Below are 18680 nucleotides of genomic sequence, written 5' to 3'. Positions count from 1 at the left end.
CCTCCTGAGCCTCCAACGTTTCAGGTGGTGGCTGCAGAGAATGTGCTGGACGGCAACCAACAGAGTCGGACCCCTGACTGGCAGTGGGCAAGGACCAGGGAGGGCGCTCCAGGGTTTCACTGGGAGGGAGGCAGAAACAGTTCATCCTCACACCCATCAGTCAGTGGTCAGCACAGATCTATCTACAAAACACCCTCCCTGCCAGGCACTGCCAGGCAGGAAGGGGCAGCGGGTCGTCAGCCACCAGCAGTCGCCCGCACCCAGGGTGAGGGACCAAGGGGGAGACCGGCCAGGAGGCAGTCTTTTTGGAACGGAGCTTTCATTAGCCACATTCCTTCAGGCATATTATGTTTTCCAAAAGCACTTCTCGCCCATCTCGATTCTCGTGAACTCCCTCATGACCCAGACAGATGAATGCTATTATCCCTATTTGTCAGTTTGGGAACCAGGGCCAGAGAAGCTAAGGGACTTGCCTAGCATCACACAGCTTTTCGGTGGCAGACGTAAAGCTAGAACCCCAAGCTTCTCGTAATGTAATTGAAAGCACCTTCTAAACAGTGAAGCGTGACACCCCAGGGCGGTTTCTAGTTAGCTCTTAACGGAGGCTGGGGTGGGTCCTGAGCCTTCCTGCTCTCCCCGCATGCCTGGGAGTCGCTGGACTGCAGGGGGGCACTGGGGTGGTAGGAGTCCTGATGGAGAAGCTACACAGGGTTAGGGAACTCTACGCCAGGTGCGGGATCTGAATTCCAAAGGGCTTTGGAACATTGGTGAGGGAAGGCCATCAGGGTAGGAGGGGATGTTTTGGTAGAATGGACTCAAGACCTCAAATAACACAAGGGATAAACAGAAGAGCTTCTGTATCACAGATTCACTTTGCTGTACACCTGAAACTAACACAACATTGTAAATCAACTACACTCCAATAAAAAAATTTTTTTTTTTTTTAAAAGAAGCACTTCCGAGGGAGATGTGAGCCTCATTCTGGATCATAAAGTGGCTCGGGTCCTCGGTGTGGGGGAGGGCTCTGGGGGTGCCCTGGGTGGAGGAGTGAGCAGGCCCTGGGGGCAGCTGTGTGACCCTAAGAGGCTAGCTTCCCCTCTTTGGCTCTCAGCTCCTCATTTGTCAACGGAGGGGCTTGCAGTCTCCGGTCTCCAGGGCTGTGTGGCTCTGACACTCTGTTTCTGCTGTGGCCTTGAAGATCCCGAGGCTCAGACACCTGACTCAGGTGCTCCTCAGGACCGGAATGACCCCTGTATCCTCCTTACAGAGAGAGCCCTGCGGAAGGCTGGGAGAGGGACACCCGGCCTCCGGGAATCACTGTGCCGCGCGCCGGCCCCATGTGTGCACCGCACACTCTCTCAGACATCGGGCAGCTCCCTTGTGACTCCGCGAAGCCGACATGCCCTTTAGAGGTGGGACGAGGCTCCACAGCCAGTTCAGCCTCGCCCCTCCCAGCGCTCCAGAGAAAGGCGGGGTGTGGGGTGGACAGATCTGGTAGGAAAGCCCCCCAGCCCCTGGCTTCCTAGCTTGGGGTAGGTCACCTCTCTCAGCCTCGGCTCCTTATCCGTGGAGGGACGCCCATCGTGAGGGGGCTGCCTTGAGGATTAGACGGTTAAACGCGTAGAAATGGAGCTCCCTGCGGCCCCGGAGAGTCTCCACTCTGGGCTCCTGCTGTGTGCTCTTCCCATCCCCATCGCACAGTCTCTCACCGTCCGTGGTAGAGGAATCGGAATTCGGGACTGGCTTCTGTACCACGGATCCAGGCCCCGCCAGCTCTGGGGGACGCGCAGGCCGCCCCAGGAAGCAGGTCTGCGTGTGCACAGATCCACGTGGCTCGGCCTTCCCAGCACGGAGGGCCGGGTTGAGGAGGGTGGGAAGGGAAGGGGCGCAGTGTCGGGAACCCCCTCGAGGGCAGGCCCCTCCCCCCGCTGGCCGCCGCGGGGCCGCGGGCCATACCAGGGCCCACGCGCGGGCGGGCGCACAGGGCAGCATTGTCTGCAGCGCCGGGCACCCTCTCGTTTGCATAGCCACGTGAAGAATGCGAGGGAGGGAGCGGGCGGGGCTGTCCCTGCGGAGGGGGTCTGGGTCGGGGGTGCAAGGCGGCCAGGGTCTGCGGCGGGACCCTGCCTTCCCCCAGTGCAGTCCGGCAAAGGGCGCGTGGGCTGCTGGGGTTGGAGGGGGCGCCGGGGGGCTGGCGGGAGCGGGGTTGTGACATTCCCCTGTACCCACGCCTGGCGAGCCGAACTGAACGTGAGGGGATTGCTAATGAGGTCGAGGAGAGTTAAACATTCCCCTGCTGCAGGGGGCTGAGCTGGGACGGGAGAGAGGAAGGGAGGTGGGGCGCTCGGAGGGGGCAGCCTGAACCCCGGGAATGTGCAGAGGCCACTGCTCCCCCCCAGGCTGTTCTGGAGCTGGGGGCTCAGGGGCCTGTGCCTCAGGCCCCAGCAGGAGCTGCTAAGCCAGCCAGCAAGGGGATTAAAGGGGCTGAACAGTCTGCCTTCCTTCAGGCTGATCCCAGAAGGTTGGTGCTGTCTCCCACCTCCCTGCCAGGCTCCTTGCTGGCTGGTGGCCAGCCCTGTCCCAGCCTTCAAGGGGTCCCTCTTCTGCCCCCCTCAGATCTCAAACAGATCCCACGCTGAGTCTGGCCTCTGCTGTTTCTGAGAGCAGAACACATGGGCCCCAGGTACCAAGGACCCCCACTCCCCAACACCCTCCCCAACCCAGTGTCTCCATAGCTGACCTCAGAACCCGCTCCAAAAAGTTCTCCCCAGTGTCTAACCCTAGTCTTACCTCCTGCAAACTGGAATTCCATTTTCTTTCTGTCCTGCGGTCAGAGGACAGAAAACCCCAAGGGTCACATCAGCAGTGCAAGGGCAAAGTCCATCATCTCAGTGCTGGTGTTTGGGATAGGAATTAGGAGAATTTTAGGGGATTCTTATCAGGCTCCTAAAGGGGTTTCCCTAGGGGAAAGGCCCTGAGAGCCAGCCGGGGGTCACTCTTCCCAGCCCCTCCCTTCTCCATCCCTGGGGAGGGGCACCACCTTGGCCACGCCCCACCCCCCACCCCCCGGGGGCTGGGCAGGAGCTTTGCTGGGGACCTTGCCCTGGCTTAGGTGGCGGCTGTGGGCGGGCCCCTGGCCTTTCCAGCTCAGGCCTCCCCCAGCATTCTAGAGCCTGAAGCCACTGCCTTTGCTGCTGCCACTGCAGGGCTGTCACCTCTCCTTCTCAGCCTCTGACCACTTGCTGCACCCCACCCCCAACCCAGCTGCTCCTGTCACCTGGCCATGACCTCGGCCCCCCCAGGTACCCTGGCCCAGCCCTGAGGCCTGGAACCCCTATCCCCTCCCCTGGGCCATGGCCAACTCAGGTCTTCAGCTCCTGGGCTACTTCCTGGCCCTGGGTGGCTGGGTGGGCATCATTGCCAGCACAGCGCTCCCGCAGTGGAAGCAGTCCTCCTACGCAGGCGATGCCATCATCACCGCCGTGGGCCTCTACGAAGGGCTCTGGATGTCCTGCGCCTCCCAGAGCACCGGTCAGGTGCAGTGCAAGCTCTATGACTCGCTGCTTGCCCTGGAAGGTAGGCCTCATGCCCACTGGGATGGGGAGGTGGATATGGGGCTGGGAGGTCCGGAGCAAGCTTTCCCACGGTCTGCCGTCTGCACTGGGCTGCCCTCTCCAGCCCCTGCCTCCCGTGCACTCATGAAGATCCAGGCCAGCCTGGTGCCCTCCTGGGGGCAGGGGCTCTAGGTTCTAGCAGCCATGGGTCCACATGCCAGCTCTTCCACTGTAACCTTGAAGGAGTCACTGACCCTCTCTGTCCTCATCTGGAAAGGGGACTAGGACTTTCACAGGACTCTGGGTCAGAGGAGACGAGTGCCCGGCACTCAGAGGCTCTAAGTCAAGACCCTTCCCTCCATTTCTCTCCATACTCTGCAGATACACTGTGCACACAGACCTACTTGCCAGTCCTGCCATGTAGACAAGTATGCCGGCACTCGGGTACACCTACCCCCACGCACACACAGCCACACACGTGTACATGCACGTCCACACCCAGGCGCTTGGGCACACGGGTGGCTCTCCTGCCCCTGGGGGGTAGGGCTTGAGCCTGACAAGCTGGCTCGTAAACAGGCGCCACTGCAACTCTACCCCTGGCTGGGGGCCGACCCACCTGCCCTCCGCCCCGGGGCCGCACAGGCCTGAGCTGGGCTGCTGTCACATGGCCCCCACCACTCTGGACCAGGCAGGTCATCTGGCCTCCCTCAGGGACCCAGATCCCCTGAGCTGCCCCCCAGGCCCGGGACTGATGCCGGCAGCAGGCATACAGCTACCATGGGTGACTCAAAGGGCACAGGGGAAGGTAACTAGAGTCGGAATGGACAATGGGGGAGGCATCCCTGTCCAAGGGCCAACCTGGGCTGAGCTGGGCCTCAGACACCCTGGGTCCTCTTTCTGGTGAATCTGAAAGGCCTGAGGAGAAACTGCCCCCCCGCTGCCTGGGAGGGGTGGGCCCCAAAGGGAGGCGCCTGGCCGGAAAGCAGCTGATGGGAGAACTCATACCACCCTGTTACCACACACTACCTGGAAGAACCTGCCAGGGAGAGCGAACGGTGGGGTTAAATGGTGAGGCTCAGCCTCCACACTCTGCCCTCACACCCTGTAGTCACCTGAGCCCTCAGGATCCCCTCACACCTGCCGCAGGTAGTAGCCCAGGAGGAGCGTCCTGCTCTAGCTCCCGCCCCTCCCATCTTGGGCTCCTCCCACCCGCCCACTTCTCCCACCCCCCCGCCCACCCCGCTCAGTCCCTCCCACCCCAACCAGGTCACATCCAGTCAGCGCGAGCCCTGATGGTGGTGGCCGTGCTCCTGGGCTTCGTGGCCATGGTCCTCAGTGTCATCGGTATGAAGTGCACCCGGGTCGGAGACAGCAACCCCATCGCCAAGGGCCGAGTGGCCATCGCTGGGGGTGCCCTATTCCTCCTGGCGGGTGAGTGCCTGGCTCCTCCTCCATCCTCTTGACCGTAGCAGGTAGCCCCATCCTGGGGGGCTCTCTGGAGGCCAGAGCAGAGCTGAGACACCCCCCAACCCTGTCCTTAGGCCTCTGCACTTTGACGGCCGTCTCGTGGTATGCCACACTGGTGACCCAGGAGTTCTTCAACCCCAGCACACCCGTCAACGCCAGGTGAGCACCAGGGCATGGCTTGGGCCAGGGAACAGGCTGGGCCTCCCGCTCCACCTCCTCTGGGACCACTGGCCTTTGTCCAGCAGGGCACTTGGAGGGGGAAACAGGGGACGGACGAGCCCCAGGTGCTGTTACTGAGAAGCTCTCTGGAGTGGGGAGCAGCTGTGGCTGGGCCCTGAATGCCACCCCAGTAGCTAAATGCCGTGGCTCTGGATTTAAATCCCAGCTCTGCACGGGCTGGCTGTGTGACTGGCAAGTTCCTTAACCTTTCTGTGCCTCGTTTCCTCCCCTGTAAAAGGCAGCTAGGACCGAGGACGGAGCTCAGTGTGGTTGTGAGGCTTCTGTGAGATGGTGCAGGTAAGGGACTTAGCACAGTGCCTGGGCTGTTATTTCTGTAGGAGGCACAGTGAGTTTGGGCCGGAGAGATGAGGCTGGAAAAGTCCTGAGGGCAGATGGCAGAGGGCCTTGCAGCCATAGGAAGGTTTCTTTCCGTGTCCTGGTGTGGAAGGCAGGACAGTCCCTCTGGTTGTGGTGTGCAGAATGGTGGGGAGGGAGCAAGGCCAGTAAGGTGCTGATGAAAAGGTCTGGAGCAGAGGGCTTGGGGCCAGGGGCTAGCAGTGGAGAGTAGGCCCAGAGATATTTAGGAGCTAGAGTGGTCAGGACTTATAAGGCCAGGGTATGGGGGCCGAATAGGGGGCTCTGTGAAGGACCTGGCCCCTCCCTTACCTCTCAGCTCTGTGGGGAGCAGAGAATGGGATAGTCTCAACCCCAAACATCCCAACAGGCCTTGGGCCCTGGGGTGGAAGGAGAATGAGAAAAGAGATGCCTGGGTTGTTGCAGTCAGGAGGGCTCCCTGGAGGAGGCAGCAGAGTGGAGAGGGGGAGGAAATGAAGACTTCAGGAGTGAGGTTCATTCCCTGGGGCTGGCAGCTCTAGCCATGAAAACCTGCCAAGCAAGAGGTAGCTCTGCTCAGAGATACCTGGGGAGCAAGCTGGTGCTTGCTCCTGTCCCTTCAACACTCTGCAAGGCTGCCTGAGTTGCAGGTCCTGTGCTGGGCCCTGGGGACATGGATGAATCCGGTGCTGTCTGCCCTCAAGTTGCTCCCCAGGGAGCCAGACAAACAAGGAACTGAACAGCCACCCAGTGAGAGCGCCAGGCGGCGAGCGGAGGGGGGTCAGGGGAAGCCTTCGGGGAAGGTGGCATCTGAACTGGGCCCTGGAGGCGGAGCACCGGAGGCGAGACGCTCCGGCAGGGGGCGCCTCGTGCAAAGGCACAGAGGTGGGGAGACCCGAACGCTGCAGAGGGGGCGCCGGGCTGGCCCGCTGGGCTTGTGGGTGGAAAGGCCGGAGTGCCAGGGGGAGCCGGCGGAGGAGTCTGGCCTCCAGAGGGCGGCGGGAGCCCGGCGGCGAGTTCCGTGGACCAGACCGTGACCGAGAGAGGTGGCAGGACTGCCCGCCCCTCCTCTCCCCGACGGGCCTGGCGGGCCCCCCCACGCCCCCTCATCTGGCCGGAGGAGGAAAGGGGCTCGAGGCTGCGCGGAGCAGCCCAGCCTGAGCTGGGTCGCACCGGGTGGTGTTGATGTGCTGGGGCAGGGGCGGGAGGAAAGATGAGCGCTCATCCCAACTTACCGGGCGAGTCCGAGGACGCTTGTGAGGCCCCAGCCTCAGCTCCCCACGTCCAGCCCGCCCTCTGCTCTGCCAGGGCGGAGGCTGGGAGCCCCCGGGGGAGGACGGGGCGGGGCGGAGGCGCAGGCACACCTGATGGCGTCCTCCACCCCTCGCAGGTACGAATTTGGTCCAGCCCTGTTTCTGGGCTGGGCCGCCGCCGGCCTGGCCATGCTGGGCGGCGCCTTCCTCTGCTGCACGTGCCAGGAGCCCGAGAGATCCGACAGCAGCCCGCAGCCCTACCGGCCCGGCCCCTCGGCGGCTGCCCGAGAGTATGTCTGAGCCCCGCGCAGCATCCGCCGGCCCCTGCCAGCACCCCGGGCGGGGCCAGGAGGGCGCAGGGTGTCCCCCCAGCTCGGTTAGGTTCTGAGCAACTTGTCCCCAACCCAGGCACCCACCCTGCGCTCTGAGACTCAGACCCAGACACTCAGAGAGAGGTGGGAGGCAGGCCCCAGCCCTCAGGCACACACGCACGGCCGGCACAGGTGCAAGCACGGCAGGGACCTGTCCACACCCCGGCCAGCTGCAGTCCCTTTCACGACCACTTATTTACGCACTGACAGGCTGTGTGAGTGTCCTCGAGGACACAGCAGTAAAGACAAGCTGGGTGCCCAGTGCCCTGGGGTGACCAGAGCCCATCGCCTCCCCCGGCCCATGGGCTCCTCACAGCAACCCCACGGAGGCAGTGCCGGGGGACCAATGTCCCCCATTTACACACGAGGAAACAGGTTCAGAGAGACCAGGAGGCCTGGCCCTGCTGCCTCTGAATAGAGGTTTCACAGTATGCCTAGTGCTGCATGGACATCCACACAGATGGCTAATCCAGGCAATGTCACCCCTGCCCCAGAAATGGGCCCCGGCAGGGCTGCTGTGAGCCGCACTGGCCAGTCCCTGGGTCCGTGCCTGAACCCCATAGCCCCTGCCACCCCCCACTGCCTGCTGCTCCCCCCGCTAACCAGCTCTCCTCTCTTTTGACTTTCAGACCAGTTGTTAAATTGTCTGCCTCCACCAAGGGCCCCCTGGGTGTGTAATGTCCAGGTTCCCCAGCCTGGCTCTATCTCACTGTCACATCTAGACCGGGTGCTTGGTATCTTTTGGAAAGAAAAGTGAACATCCAGCCCTGAGTGTGGTGTCATTTAATCTGTCCCTGGTATGATGAGGGTGGGGCCTGGCTCAGAGAGGTCAGAGCTGGGTCCCTGGGGTCCTTGGGCACAAAGAGAGGGAGACAGATCCAGTGTGGGTTACACAGCGCATCCAAGCTGATCAGGAACCTCCCTAGCTGTCCTTGGGTTGGCACCAGGACCTCCTTGGCTGGAGACCCCCAGTCAAGGGAAAATTAACCCAGATCAGCCCCTGCCCTCATGCTCAGGCCTCTTCCATCCCAGACATCCTCCCAGGACCCTGAGTCTCTCTCTGGCCTCTGCCCTCTGTCTCTCCTGACCGGAAAGAGCTGGCCACAGCTCTTGGAAAGAGCTGTCCCTTGCCTTCCCCTGCCCTCAGCCAGCTCTGTCCTGGCTTCCTCCACCACCTGTCCTGGGACATCTCCCACCAAGTCACCAGATCCTAAGGACGCAGCTCAGCCTTCTCCCCTGACGTGCCTCTGAGAGGTGGTCAGACAAGATGACTATCGCGCAGGCACCTCCAGGAGAAGGTAGGGGTGGGAGGGGAGAAGCAGATGGCAGAGCTGCTGTGGGATCGTCCACAGGCGCCCCAGCGTGGCAGCGGCTGCACGTACACAGGGGCGTCTCAGGGGCCTGAGGGGGTGGGCCCTGAGCCCTGGCCCCCGGAACTATGAGCGAGAACTACAGAAGAGTGTCTCTGGGTGCCTGACGCTATAAAGCAGCGGCTCTTGGCGCGCACATTCGAGTCACCTGGGGAGCTGATGCCTAGCTCACCCCCCACCCCAGGTGTCCCAACCTAATGGGACTGAGGTGGACCTGGGCATCTGAGGTCAGCAGCACTGAGGGCACTTCTGTGAGGCCTGAGGTTTGGGGCTGAGGGGGGACACATTTCTTGCCCCTCTGAGGGGGTCTCATGTCCAAGAAGAGGCGGGACAGACAAGAGGAAGCCCGTTTCCCTCTGCCTTTCCTGGGACCAGGCCGTTTCATGAGATCCACACACCCTCTCAAGAAATAAACCCCTTTTGGCTGAAACAATTGTGCGTTTGATTTCTGTCACACGCAGCCAGAAGAGCCCCGACTAATGCCAAATTTGGAACCTAGAAAGTGAGCGTCGCAGTGAGGGCTCCTGTTCCAGGTGTCGCTGAGCAGGTGGGGTGTGGAGCCCAGAGGCTGACCTCTCTGTCCCAGGCGGGGGATTCGGACACCCTCACTATCTGGTCAGGAAGCGGTTGGCTGGGAAACCACGTGTCATCTCTTGCGGTTCAGGGACCACCAGAGGCTTGGGACTTGGTCGGAAAATGTCGGGATAGAGTGTGCTGGCTGCCTCAGAGATAGGCTGTGAGAGAGACAAGCTCTGGGCCAGCGGGCAGCATGAAGGCAGGGTGGAAACAAGCTTCCGTGTGATCCTTCGTAAAGAGAAGACTTTTGTGGCTATAGCCAGAGATTGGAGAGCTGGAGAGTCAGCTGACCACTCACAACCCAATCAGTACACTGATTAACAACGGAGTGGGGTCCTGGCAATGGGAGAATGCCTGGGAAAAGTTTAGAGTTTGCAGCTAGAAGAGTTTGGGAGGCCTGATCCCCTCCCCCATGCCCCCAGTCTCTCCTCTTTCAAATGTCTACATCACGGTCACCTTGGCTGCCAACCTGTGACAGGGCGAACTGTCCAGCTTTCCTGTTTCCTGTCCCAGCCTCAAGGCTAGAGGGCTGAGAGGAGACCCAGGAAGGTGGGTCAAAGGGCATGATCCTAAAGCTTGCGCTGTTATTAGCAGAGTTCCTCCAAGAATGAAATTGGCAAGCCATAAAAGACGGTTTGGGGAGGGATATACCTGTGCCCTCAGCCCCGAAGGAAAGCCCAAGTACCGGGGAGGGATATACCTGTGCCCTCAGCCCCGAAGGAAAGCCCAAGTACCGTGGCAACAGGTGTTCAGCTAAGGGGAGTGAACTGGGAGCTGGAGCAGCTGACCAGTGCACTCATCTATTGCCTGAACCTGAGAATATGGATAGGAACTGAGTATCAGATGATGTCAAGGAATTATGGCTAATTCTGGGTTATATGTATTGTTTATTTTATGTGATAACGACACTGTGGTTGTTACTTTTTTAAGCCTTGTCTGTCAGAGGTGCACACTGAAACAATATAATGGCTGGATTTGCTTTAAAATACTCTAGGAATAGAAAGGTCAGGGGCAGGAGAAATTATAAAATAAGATTGGTAAATGCCAGTGGTACTTAGGAGTTCACTCCGCTCTTCTGCACACATGTGTGCGTGTGTGTGCGCAAATGAAAAAAATCTAAAGGTTAAAAATACGTCTAAGTTTGGGCTTCCCTGGTGGCACAGTGGTTGAGAGTCTGCCTGCCGATGCAGGGGACACAGGTTCGTGCCCTGGTCCGGGAGGATCCCACATGCCGCAGAGCGGCTAGGCCCGTGAGCCATGGCCGTTGAGCCTGCGCGTCCGGAGCTTGTGCTCCGCAATGGGAGAGGCCACAACAGTGAGAGGCCGGCGTACCGCAAAAAAAAAAAAAAAAAAAAAGTCTAAATTTTACTGGCTGTATAATTTAGTATCCTCCCTGCTGACCACTGGAATAAAGGTGATGAATAGAGACTCTTGCTACTCAGAGCACAGTTCTCCAACCACAGAATTCGCATCCCCTGGAAACTTGTTAGAAATACAGAATCTCAGGCCCCACCCCAGACTAGGTGAAACAGATTCAGCATTTTAAGGAGACCTCCAGGTGACTCCTACACATACTGAAGTTTGGGCTAGGGAGAGCTGTGTGTTGCTTCTCCTTTTCTAGATTTCAACTGAGAATTGCAACTGAGCTACCATTGAATACTGGATGTAGTGAAAGTGGTTCAATTTAAGATTTTGCCTAGAGTTGGCCAAGCTTATGGGGAACCACAACGAAACCTGATCCAGGCGACACTGGCCATGGAGAATGGACAACACCCAAAGCAGTGCTTCCTGACCTTTTCCCCTCGTAGAGCACATGAAAACAATATTTAATTCAATTTATGAGACCATTGCAGGCAATTTTATTCTGGACAACAGTCTTGTTGAAAACAACTAAAAATGTGGAGGAAACTGATTCACTTTGCTGTACAGCAGAAATTAACACAACATTGTAAATCAACTATACTTCAATAAAATTTTTTTAAAAAGAAGAAAAAAATGTTGAGGAAAGGGTAAACAATTCTTCAAAGCAGCAAAGGGCTGACACGATGCTATGGAACCACAGAGTCAAAACCCGAAGCACTGCCTCTCCCTCTCTGTGCAGTGGCCAACGTGGTCACCACAAAACTGAAGAGTCCTTGGCTGGCAGGGTCAGAGATTGGTTACGTATAAGGGGATTGAACAAATAAGTAAATACACTGAAAATAATGGGAGCCAGGCTTCTCATTGTCAGAGAACGGATTTACAAAGATGGAAATGAGGAAGACTAGAATAAATCTTGTGGAGTTGGATTGGAATTGGAGGTATCTGGATGAACACACAGCTTTTTATATATGTAGATAAATGTAGAAATAGATATAGTTGTGTGTGTATGTACACATGTGCGATATACATACACAGAGCCTTCTGTAACCATGGATGTGGACCCGGAAAGATGGAGAGCCGACTGCACTACATTTTTTTATATAAGGGACTTGAGCATCCAGGGATTTTCGGTATGGTTGTGGTTGGCGGGGGAGGGGGCTGGGTGTCCTGGAATCAATCCCCCATGGGTGCTGAGGGTCGACTGTACATATATCTGTGAGCTCTATCCCCTAGACAGGCCAAGAACAATGAGCCCCAGGGGCAAGCCCATATCTTGGTTTCTGAATACCATTCTCTACTAAAAGGTAGCAGAACTCCAGGGAGAAATGGCGGATTCGAGGGCTGGGGTAAGGAAAGTACAAAATAAACTTGGATCATCTCGTTCCAGAAAGTAAGAACGTGCTCAAGGAATGATGGTGACATGTCTAAAGGATACAGAAGCCAGACTAAAGGGGTTCCCTCTGGCTTCATCTGAAACAATTTGAGTATCAAAGTAAATAATAACAGTAATGGATTTTAACTCTGTGAATAAAAAAATAAGAATCCACTAGTCCATACTGATATAAAAAAATAAATAAGTGGGTAAGAAGAAAAAGCTCTACAGTAAAATGCCAAGTAATATATTAACTAAGAAGTACAAAATATTTAACTTTGCAGTGATGAACAGAAAACTGTCAAAGTTATGAAAGACAGCAAAGACCGAGGAGACTGAAGAGATATTACAGCTACATGCAATGAATCATCTTGGATTGGATTCTGGACCTATAAAGGACATTCTTGGGACAACCAGTGAAATTTGAATGGTGTCTGTGGTTGAGATGATAGTACTATATCAAAGTTAGTTCACTGTGAACAGATAGTTTTGTAGGACATTGTCCTTGTATTTTAGGAAATCACACACAAGTACTAGAAGAATAATGAGGCAGCAGAAAAAAATATGCATAAATACACATGAAGAAAGAGTCACAAGGCAAACCGTTGCAGTATAATATTAATTGGGCAATCTAAGTGAAGGGCATGCAGGAATGCTTTGACCTTTTCTTGCAATTTTTCTCTAAAGTTTGAAATTATCTCAAGATTGAAATTTTTTTGCTGTACGTGGGCCTCTCACTGCTGTGGCCTCTCCAGTTGTGGAGCACAGGCTCCAGACACGCAGGCTCAGCGGCCATGGCTCACGGGCCTAGCCGCTCCGTGGCACGTGGGATCTTCCCGGACCGGGGCACGAACCCGTGTCCCCTGCATCGGCAGGCGGACCCCCAACCACTACGCCACCAGGGAAGCCCAATATTGAAAGTTTTTTTTAAAAAGTCTAAGGGAAAGCTAGAATACTGGAAAGCCACTCTTTTAAGAGGGCTCTTGAAAATACCTCCAAAGATGGAGATGGAAATGAAAGCTTTGAACTCACCTACGATGAAAACAAACAAAATCTTTATTTCACCTTCATTTTTGAGAGATGATTTTGCTGGGTATATAATTCTGGGTTGACTTCCCCCATCCTTTTCAGTACTTTATAGATGTCATGCTAGTGCTTTCTAGCTTACACAGTTTTTAAATGAAAACCCTGCTGTAGCTCTTATTTTTGCTCCTTTGTTTCTCTCTGGCTGCTTGTCATATTTTCTCCATCTCTGGTTTTCAGAAGTTTGACCATGAAGTGCCTGGGTGTGTTTTTTCCTCTGTGTTCATTTTGCTTGGGGTTTTCTGAGCTTCCTGGATCTGTGGTTTTTTTACCTTTCACTGACTTTGGAAAATTTGCAGCCATTATTTTCCCAAACATTTCTTCTGCTACATTTTTCCTGTCTTCATCTGCTACTTCAGTCACATGCTTACTATTGTGTCACAGCTCGAGAGTCTGTTCTGTTTTTTCCATGTTTTCCTCTGTTTTGTTTGTATAATTTCTACCAACTTACCAAGTTCATGACTTTTTCCTGTGTCATCATTTGATAAGCACATCTAATCAATTCCTCATTTCTGATGATGGTGGGCTGCTGATACCTTGTGCTTAGTTTGAGACCTGGAATCCAGAGTTTTTCCTAGTGTTCCTGAGCTTCAGCATTCAACACTTCCTGCATGCCTGCACAAGAGGGAATCTGTCTCCATGCTCCTGCCCCTTCCCCGGCAGCAGCTGGCCGTTGCTCGCTTTATGACGCAAGGCTCATGTTGGTGGCAAGGAGTTTTTCTCAGTTCTGCTTCAGCCTTAGTCATAGACAGGCCCTGTGCACACGCACATCTGAACTCTGCCTTGTAATGACAGTGGGGCTTGCGGGGGAGGGAGTTTCCTGCCCTCCCATCAGGCAGCAGACTTCTGTTTTGTATCTATTCAGGATCCTAGTAATGAGTTTCCTACTTTTCTCTAGGGTAAGGCAGCTTTTCCTTCTACCCCATCTCAGAGGTAGGCAGCCTTGGTTTAGGACTTCTTTCTTTGCTTTTCATTCCTTTTTTATCCCCTAATATTCCAGACGGGATCATTATCTTCGGCTTGTTAGTGCAGGTCTGCTGCTTGTGAAGTTCTCCATTTTTGTCTCAAAATGTCTTTTTTTCACCTTCATATCCTACTGTGTATAGAATCCTAAGTTGACAATTATTTTCTTTCAGGTCGCTGAAGATATCATTTTACTACTCTGAAACTATAATTTTACTATTTTCTGGCATCCATTGTTTCTGTTGAGGAATGAAATGGCTTAAATATCTCTCCTCTGAAAATAATTTTTTTTTCTGGTTCCTTGTAATATATCCTCTTTTGCTTTTTTTTTTTTTTTTTTTTAAATTGTGGTACAATTTTTGGTGTGTTTAGATGTGGATTTCTTTTTATTTAACCTCTTTGGGATTCTTGACTCTTTCTTTTGGTGTTTCCCCCTCTCCCCACCCCAGTCATTTCTGAGTCTCAGCCATTATCTCTTCAGTTTTCTCATTTTTTCTTTCTTCTGTGACTCCAGTTACAGACTGGTTGATTTTCTTACTATATTCTCTATCTCTTAGGTTTTAGCCTCTATTTTCCCCCTTTTTTATTTTCTGTATTTCATTACAGATGATTTCCTTCAACTATCACTCAGTTAACTAATTTTATTTTATTTATTATTTTTTTGTTTTGTTTTTTGGCCACGCTACGCGGCTTGCACAACCTTAGTCCCCCGACCAGGGATGGAACCCAGGCCCTTGGCAGTGAAAGCGCTGAGTCCTAACTACTGGACCATCAGGGAATTCCCTAATTTTATCTTCAACTGTGTTTAATCAGCTTCTGAACCTGTTCAGTGATTTCTTTGGTGTATTGTATTTTTATGTTCTCAGATTTCCACCTGGTTAATCTTTTAAAATCTGCTGTGTCAATTTAAACAGTCTCTGGTTCCCTTCTTTATTAGTTTGCCAGGACTGCTACAACAGATTACCATACACTGGGTGGCTTAAACAACAGAAATTTATTTCCCCACCTTCCTGGAGGCTGAAAGTTCAAGATCTAGGTGTCAGAGTTGGTTTCACTCTGAAGCGTCTCTCTTTAGATTGTAGAAGCCTTTCTTCTTCTGGTGCCTTCTTCTGGTCCTTCCTTGTGTGTGTCCATGTCTTAATCTCCTCTTCTTGAACGGACATCAGGTAGATTGGATTAAGCCTCACCTCCGTGATCTCATTTAACCTTTTACCTCTTTAAAGACTCTATGTCCCAATAAGTCACATTTGGCAGCACTGGGGTTAGGATTTAAATACATGAATTTGGGTTGGAGAGGGTCACAATTCAGCCCATAACACCTTCTAAAATGTTCAAGCTTCTCCTTTTATCTAATGAACGTAGTAAACGTAGTCGTTTTACATTCTGTGTCTGGTATTTTTGGTATTTGGGCTTCCTGTGGGTCTTCTGCCATTGTCTGCTGTTTCTGCTGGTCCTTGTTCATAATGACTTGTTTCCTTGTAGACCCAGTTATCTTTGAATATATGCTTGATTTGGCACTTGGAAAATATCTGTAGAAATAATTTAAAGCCTAGGATTATATAATATTTTATTTGCTTTAGCTTGGTGCCTGGGGTGGGGGGAGTGGAACCAGCAATTCAGGATCACCTTTATCCAAGTTTAGGGCTTGAGATTTCTGGGCCCCCACCTGACTCCAAGTCAGGTTGCAATCTATGTGAGGGTTGGTTTTATTTACTACCACGGTACAACCATTCAAAGTCCTCCTCTCAAATCATGAGGTAGTGTACGAGGGTTCGCACAATTGGTGGGCCCAGACTCCAGATTTTTCCCTCTAGCACAGTACAGCTGCCTCTTCCAGACCAGCAAACATTTATTATTTTTTTTTTGCGGTACACGGGCCTCTCACTGTTGTGGCCTCTCCCATGGCAGAGCACAGGCTCCAGACGCGCTGGCTCAGCGGCCATGGCTCACGGGCCCAGCCGCTCCGCGGCACGTGGGATCTTCCCGGACCGGGGCACGAACCCGTGTCCCCTGCATCGGCAGGTGGACTCTCACCCACTGTGCCACCAGGGAAGCCCGGACCGGCAAACATTTAAACTTCCAGATCAGCTGACAATCAGTGGGTAAGAGCTTTTATAGGTGAAGGGAGGGGGCTACACGCAGAAACAGCACAGGCAGCTCTGACAGTCATCTTGAAATTGGTCATCAAGACCAATTGTCTGATCAGCGTCATCTTGATTAAGTACCGTTAGTCTTCAGTTCCAGGGTCGGTTTGTTCCCATTTCCCTGAGCCCAGTTCTCAGAATTGTGGCAGTTTACGTTATCTGCTTAGTGTTCTTGGCAGTCTTCAGCAGAAGAGTTGGTCCAACGTTACCAGAAGTGGAAGAGTCATCTTGTCAGAGTGCCCTCACATAATTTTAGAATACATTTAAAAATTATTACTCAAGTAGAACATTTTTATTATTTCCTGTTCTGTGAAAGTGATTGTTCATGACAATCAAAATTAACAAAACAGTATTAGATGTTGGGCTTCCCTGGTGGCGCAGTGCTTGAGAGTCCGCCTGCCGATGCAGGGGACACGGGTTCGTGCCCCGGTCCAAGAAGATCCCACATGCCGCGGAGCGGCTGCGCCCGTGAGCCATGGCCGCTGAGCCTGCGCGTCGGGAGCCTGTGCTCCGCAACGGGAGAAGCCACAGCAGTGAGAGGCCCGCCTACCGAAAAAAAAACAAAACAAAACAAAAAAAAAAAACAAAAAAAAACAAAAAAAAAAAAAAATTTTTTTAAGTTTTAATTTAAATACCCCAAAAGTTGTATAATGAGCACATGAATCTTGCTTTGTGATATTTTTACAAAAATGGGAAAGAAAGATGATGTACAAATGAAAAAGCCTTTAAATATTGGTTGTTTCCACTAAAGTTTTTCTTCCTTAGGCCATCTAAATTCCCTTTGTACAGAATCTGACAATCACTATAAGACCCTAAAACTATTGAATAGTTTTCTGTTTCAAGCCTACCCTTCTCTATACCTTTCCTCAGCATCTTTACCATCATGCTTCAATTTTTTATTGTGGTACAATACACGTAACAAAATTTACGTCTAAACCATTTTAAAGTGTACAGTTCAGTGCTATTAAATATATTCATATTGTTGAGCAAACATTGTTACCACCCATCTCCAGAATTCTTTCCATCTTGCAAAACTGAAATTCTATACCTATTATGCAATAACTCTTCATTACCACTATTCTATTTTCTGTCTGTGATTTTGTCTAAGTATCTCATATAAATGGAATCATACGGAATCTGTCCTTTTGTGGTATGTTGGATATAGGATTCTTGGATGACAGTTTTTTCTTTTAGCACTTTTAATATATCAGCTACTGCCTTCTGCCTCCAAAGTTTTTGAGAAATCTTCTGATAATCTTATTGAGAATCCCTTGTATGTAATGAATTGCTTTTTTCTTGTTGATTTCAAGATTCTTTGTCTTTTTCTTTTGAGTTTGTTTTTAGTATGTCTTGGTGTGGGTCTTTTTGCATACTTTTTTTTTTTTTGCGGTACACGGGCCTCTCACTGTTGTGGCCTCTCCCGTTGCAGAGCACAGGCTCTGGCCGCGCAGGCTCAGTGGCCATGGTTGGTGTGGGTCTTTTTAAGTTCATCTTGGAGTTTAAGCTTCTTGTATGGTTATATTCACGTATTACATCAAATTTTGGACATTTTCAGCCATTTTTTCAAACATTCTCTTTGCCCCTTTTTCTCCTCCTTCTGGAACTCCCACAATGTGTGTGTCTGTCAGTCTGCTTGATGGTGCCCCACAAAGTCCCTTAGGCTCTGTCCACCTTTCTTCACACTTTTTTTTCTGTTCCTCAGACTCAATAATTTCCATTCTCCTATCTTCAAGTTCACTGATTCTTTCTGCTGCCTGCTCAAATCTGCCTTTGAGTCCCTTTAGTGAATACTTTGTTATTGTAATTTCCAGCTGTAGAACTTTTGGGTTTCTTTTTAGGTTTTCTATCTTGTTACTGGTATTTGTTTTGTTTATACATTGTTTACTTGACTTTCTCCACATCTTTCTTTAGTTCTATGAGCATCGTCAAACATTTGTTCTAAAATCCTTGTCTAGTAGATCTGCCACCAGGTCATTCTCAGGGATAGTTTCTGTTGGTTTATTTTCTTTCCTTTGGACCATATTTTCCTTTTTCTTTGTATGCCTTATGATTTGTTACTGTTGTTAAAAACTTGACACTGAATCTAATAACGTGGTAACCCTGGAAATCGGGTTGTCTCTCTTCTCCAGAGTTTGCTGTATTGTCTCTTTAGCTCTAGGCTGTCCCTGGACCATCAGCTGGAGGTGTAAATTTAAGGTATTTTCAGGTCTCTTCTCAGCCTGTGCATGTGCAGTGACTTTCTAATTTCCCCCATATATGTGATTGCTTTTGATTGTCCTAGTCTTTAATGTCTGGCTCTCAACGGGGGAAAAAGACTAAAATGAAGAGGCGGTAGACACCAGCCGTTTATATCCCCTGAAGTCACTTCAGCTGGAGGGGAGGGGCTTGCAACAGCAGGGGTAAGCGCAACAACAATGGCTGCTGTGTTTGCATCTCCTTCATCAGAAGCAGCTGAGTGATTAGTCAGAACACATAGCCCCAGTATTTGGGGGACGGGGTCCTTATTGCTCACCCTGGCTGCTGCAAGATATGTGCAAGGTGCTCCAGGAACATGTGCACGACTGCCTGCCATAGGGCTGAGCTGGGTGGGGGATGGGTAGCCTCAGCTGAACT

General features: G+C 52.4%; 1 protein-coding gene across 1 annotated transcript; it reads left to right on the top strand.

The window, feature by feature from the left end:
- The first annotated feature begins 3335 nt into the window (after positions 1–3335).
- CLDN19 (claudin 19) lies at positions 3336–7961 on the top strand. The gene is made up of 5 exons (XM_065882111.1): positions 3336–3576; positions 4821–4985; positions 5096–5180; positions 6964–7116; positions 7827–7961. Exons 1-5 carry the CDS (start codon positions 3354–3356, stop codon positions 7873–7875), a joined length of 675 nt encoding a protein of 224 aa, XP_065738183.1. The 5' UTR covers positions 3336–3353; the 3' UTR covers positions 7876–7961.
- The last annotated feature ends 10719 nt before the right edge of the window (positions 7962–18680 follow it).

The sequence above is a fragment of the Phocoena phocoena genome, chromosome 1 (genome assembly GCF_963924675.1).
Source record: "Phocoena phocoena chromosome 1, mPhoPho1.1, whole genome shotgun sequence".
Lineage (NCBI taxonomy): Eukaryota > Metazoa > Chordata > Mammalia > Artiodactyla > Phocoenidae > Phocoena > Phocoena phocoena.
The sequence above is the reverse complement of the archived record's forward strand: the minus strand, read 5'-3'. Positions and strand labels throughout refer to the sequence as shown.

Bases quoted from the DNA above. Each gene is read 5' to 3' on its own strand.
- CLDN19 (XM_065882111.1), top strand. From the start codon at position 3,354: ATGGCCAACTCAGGTCTTCAGCTCCTGGGCTACTTCCTGGCCCTGGGT. The intron at 3,577-4,820 runs GTAGGCCTCATG...CACCCCAACCAG, and splicing joins CTCGCTGCTTGCCCTGGAAG to GTCACATCCAGTCAGCGCGA. The intron at 7,117-7,826 runs GTATGTCTGAGC...TTTGACTTTCAG, and splicing joins CCCTCGGCGGCTGCCCGAGA to ACCAGTTGTTAAATTGTCTG.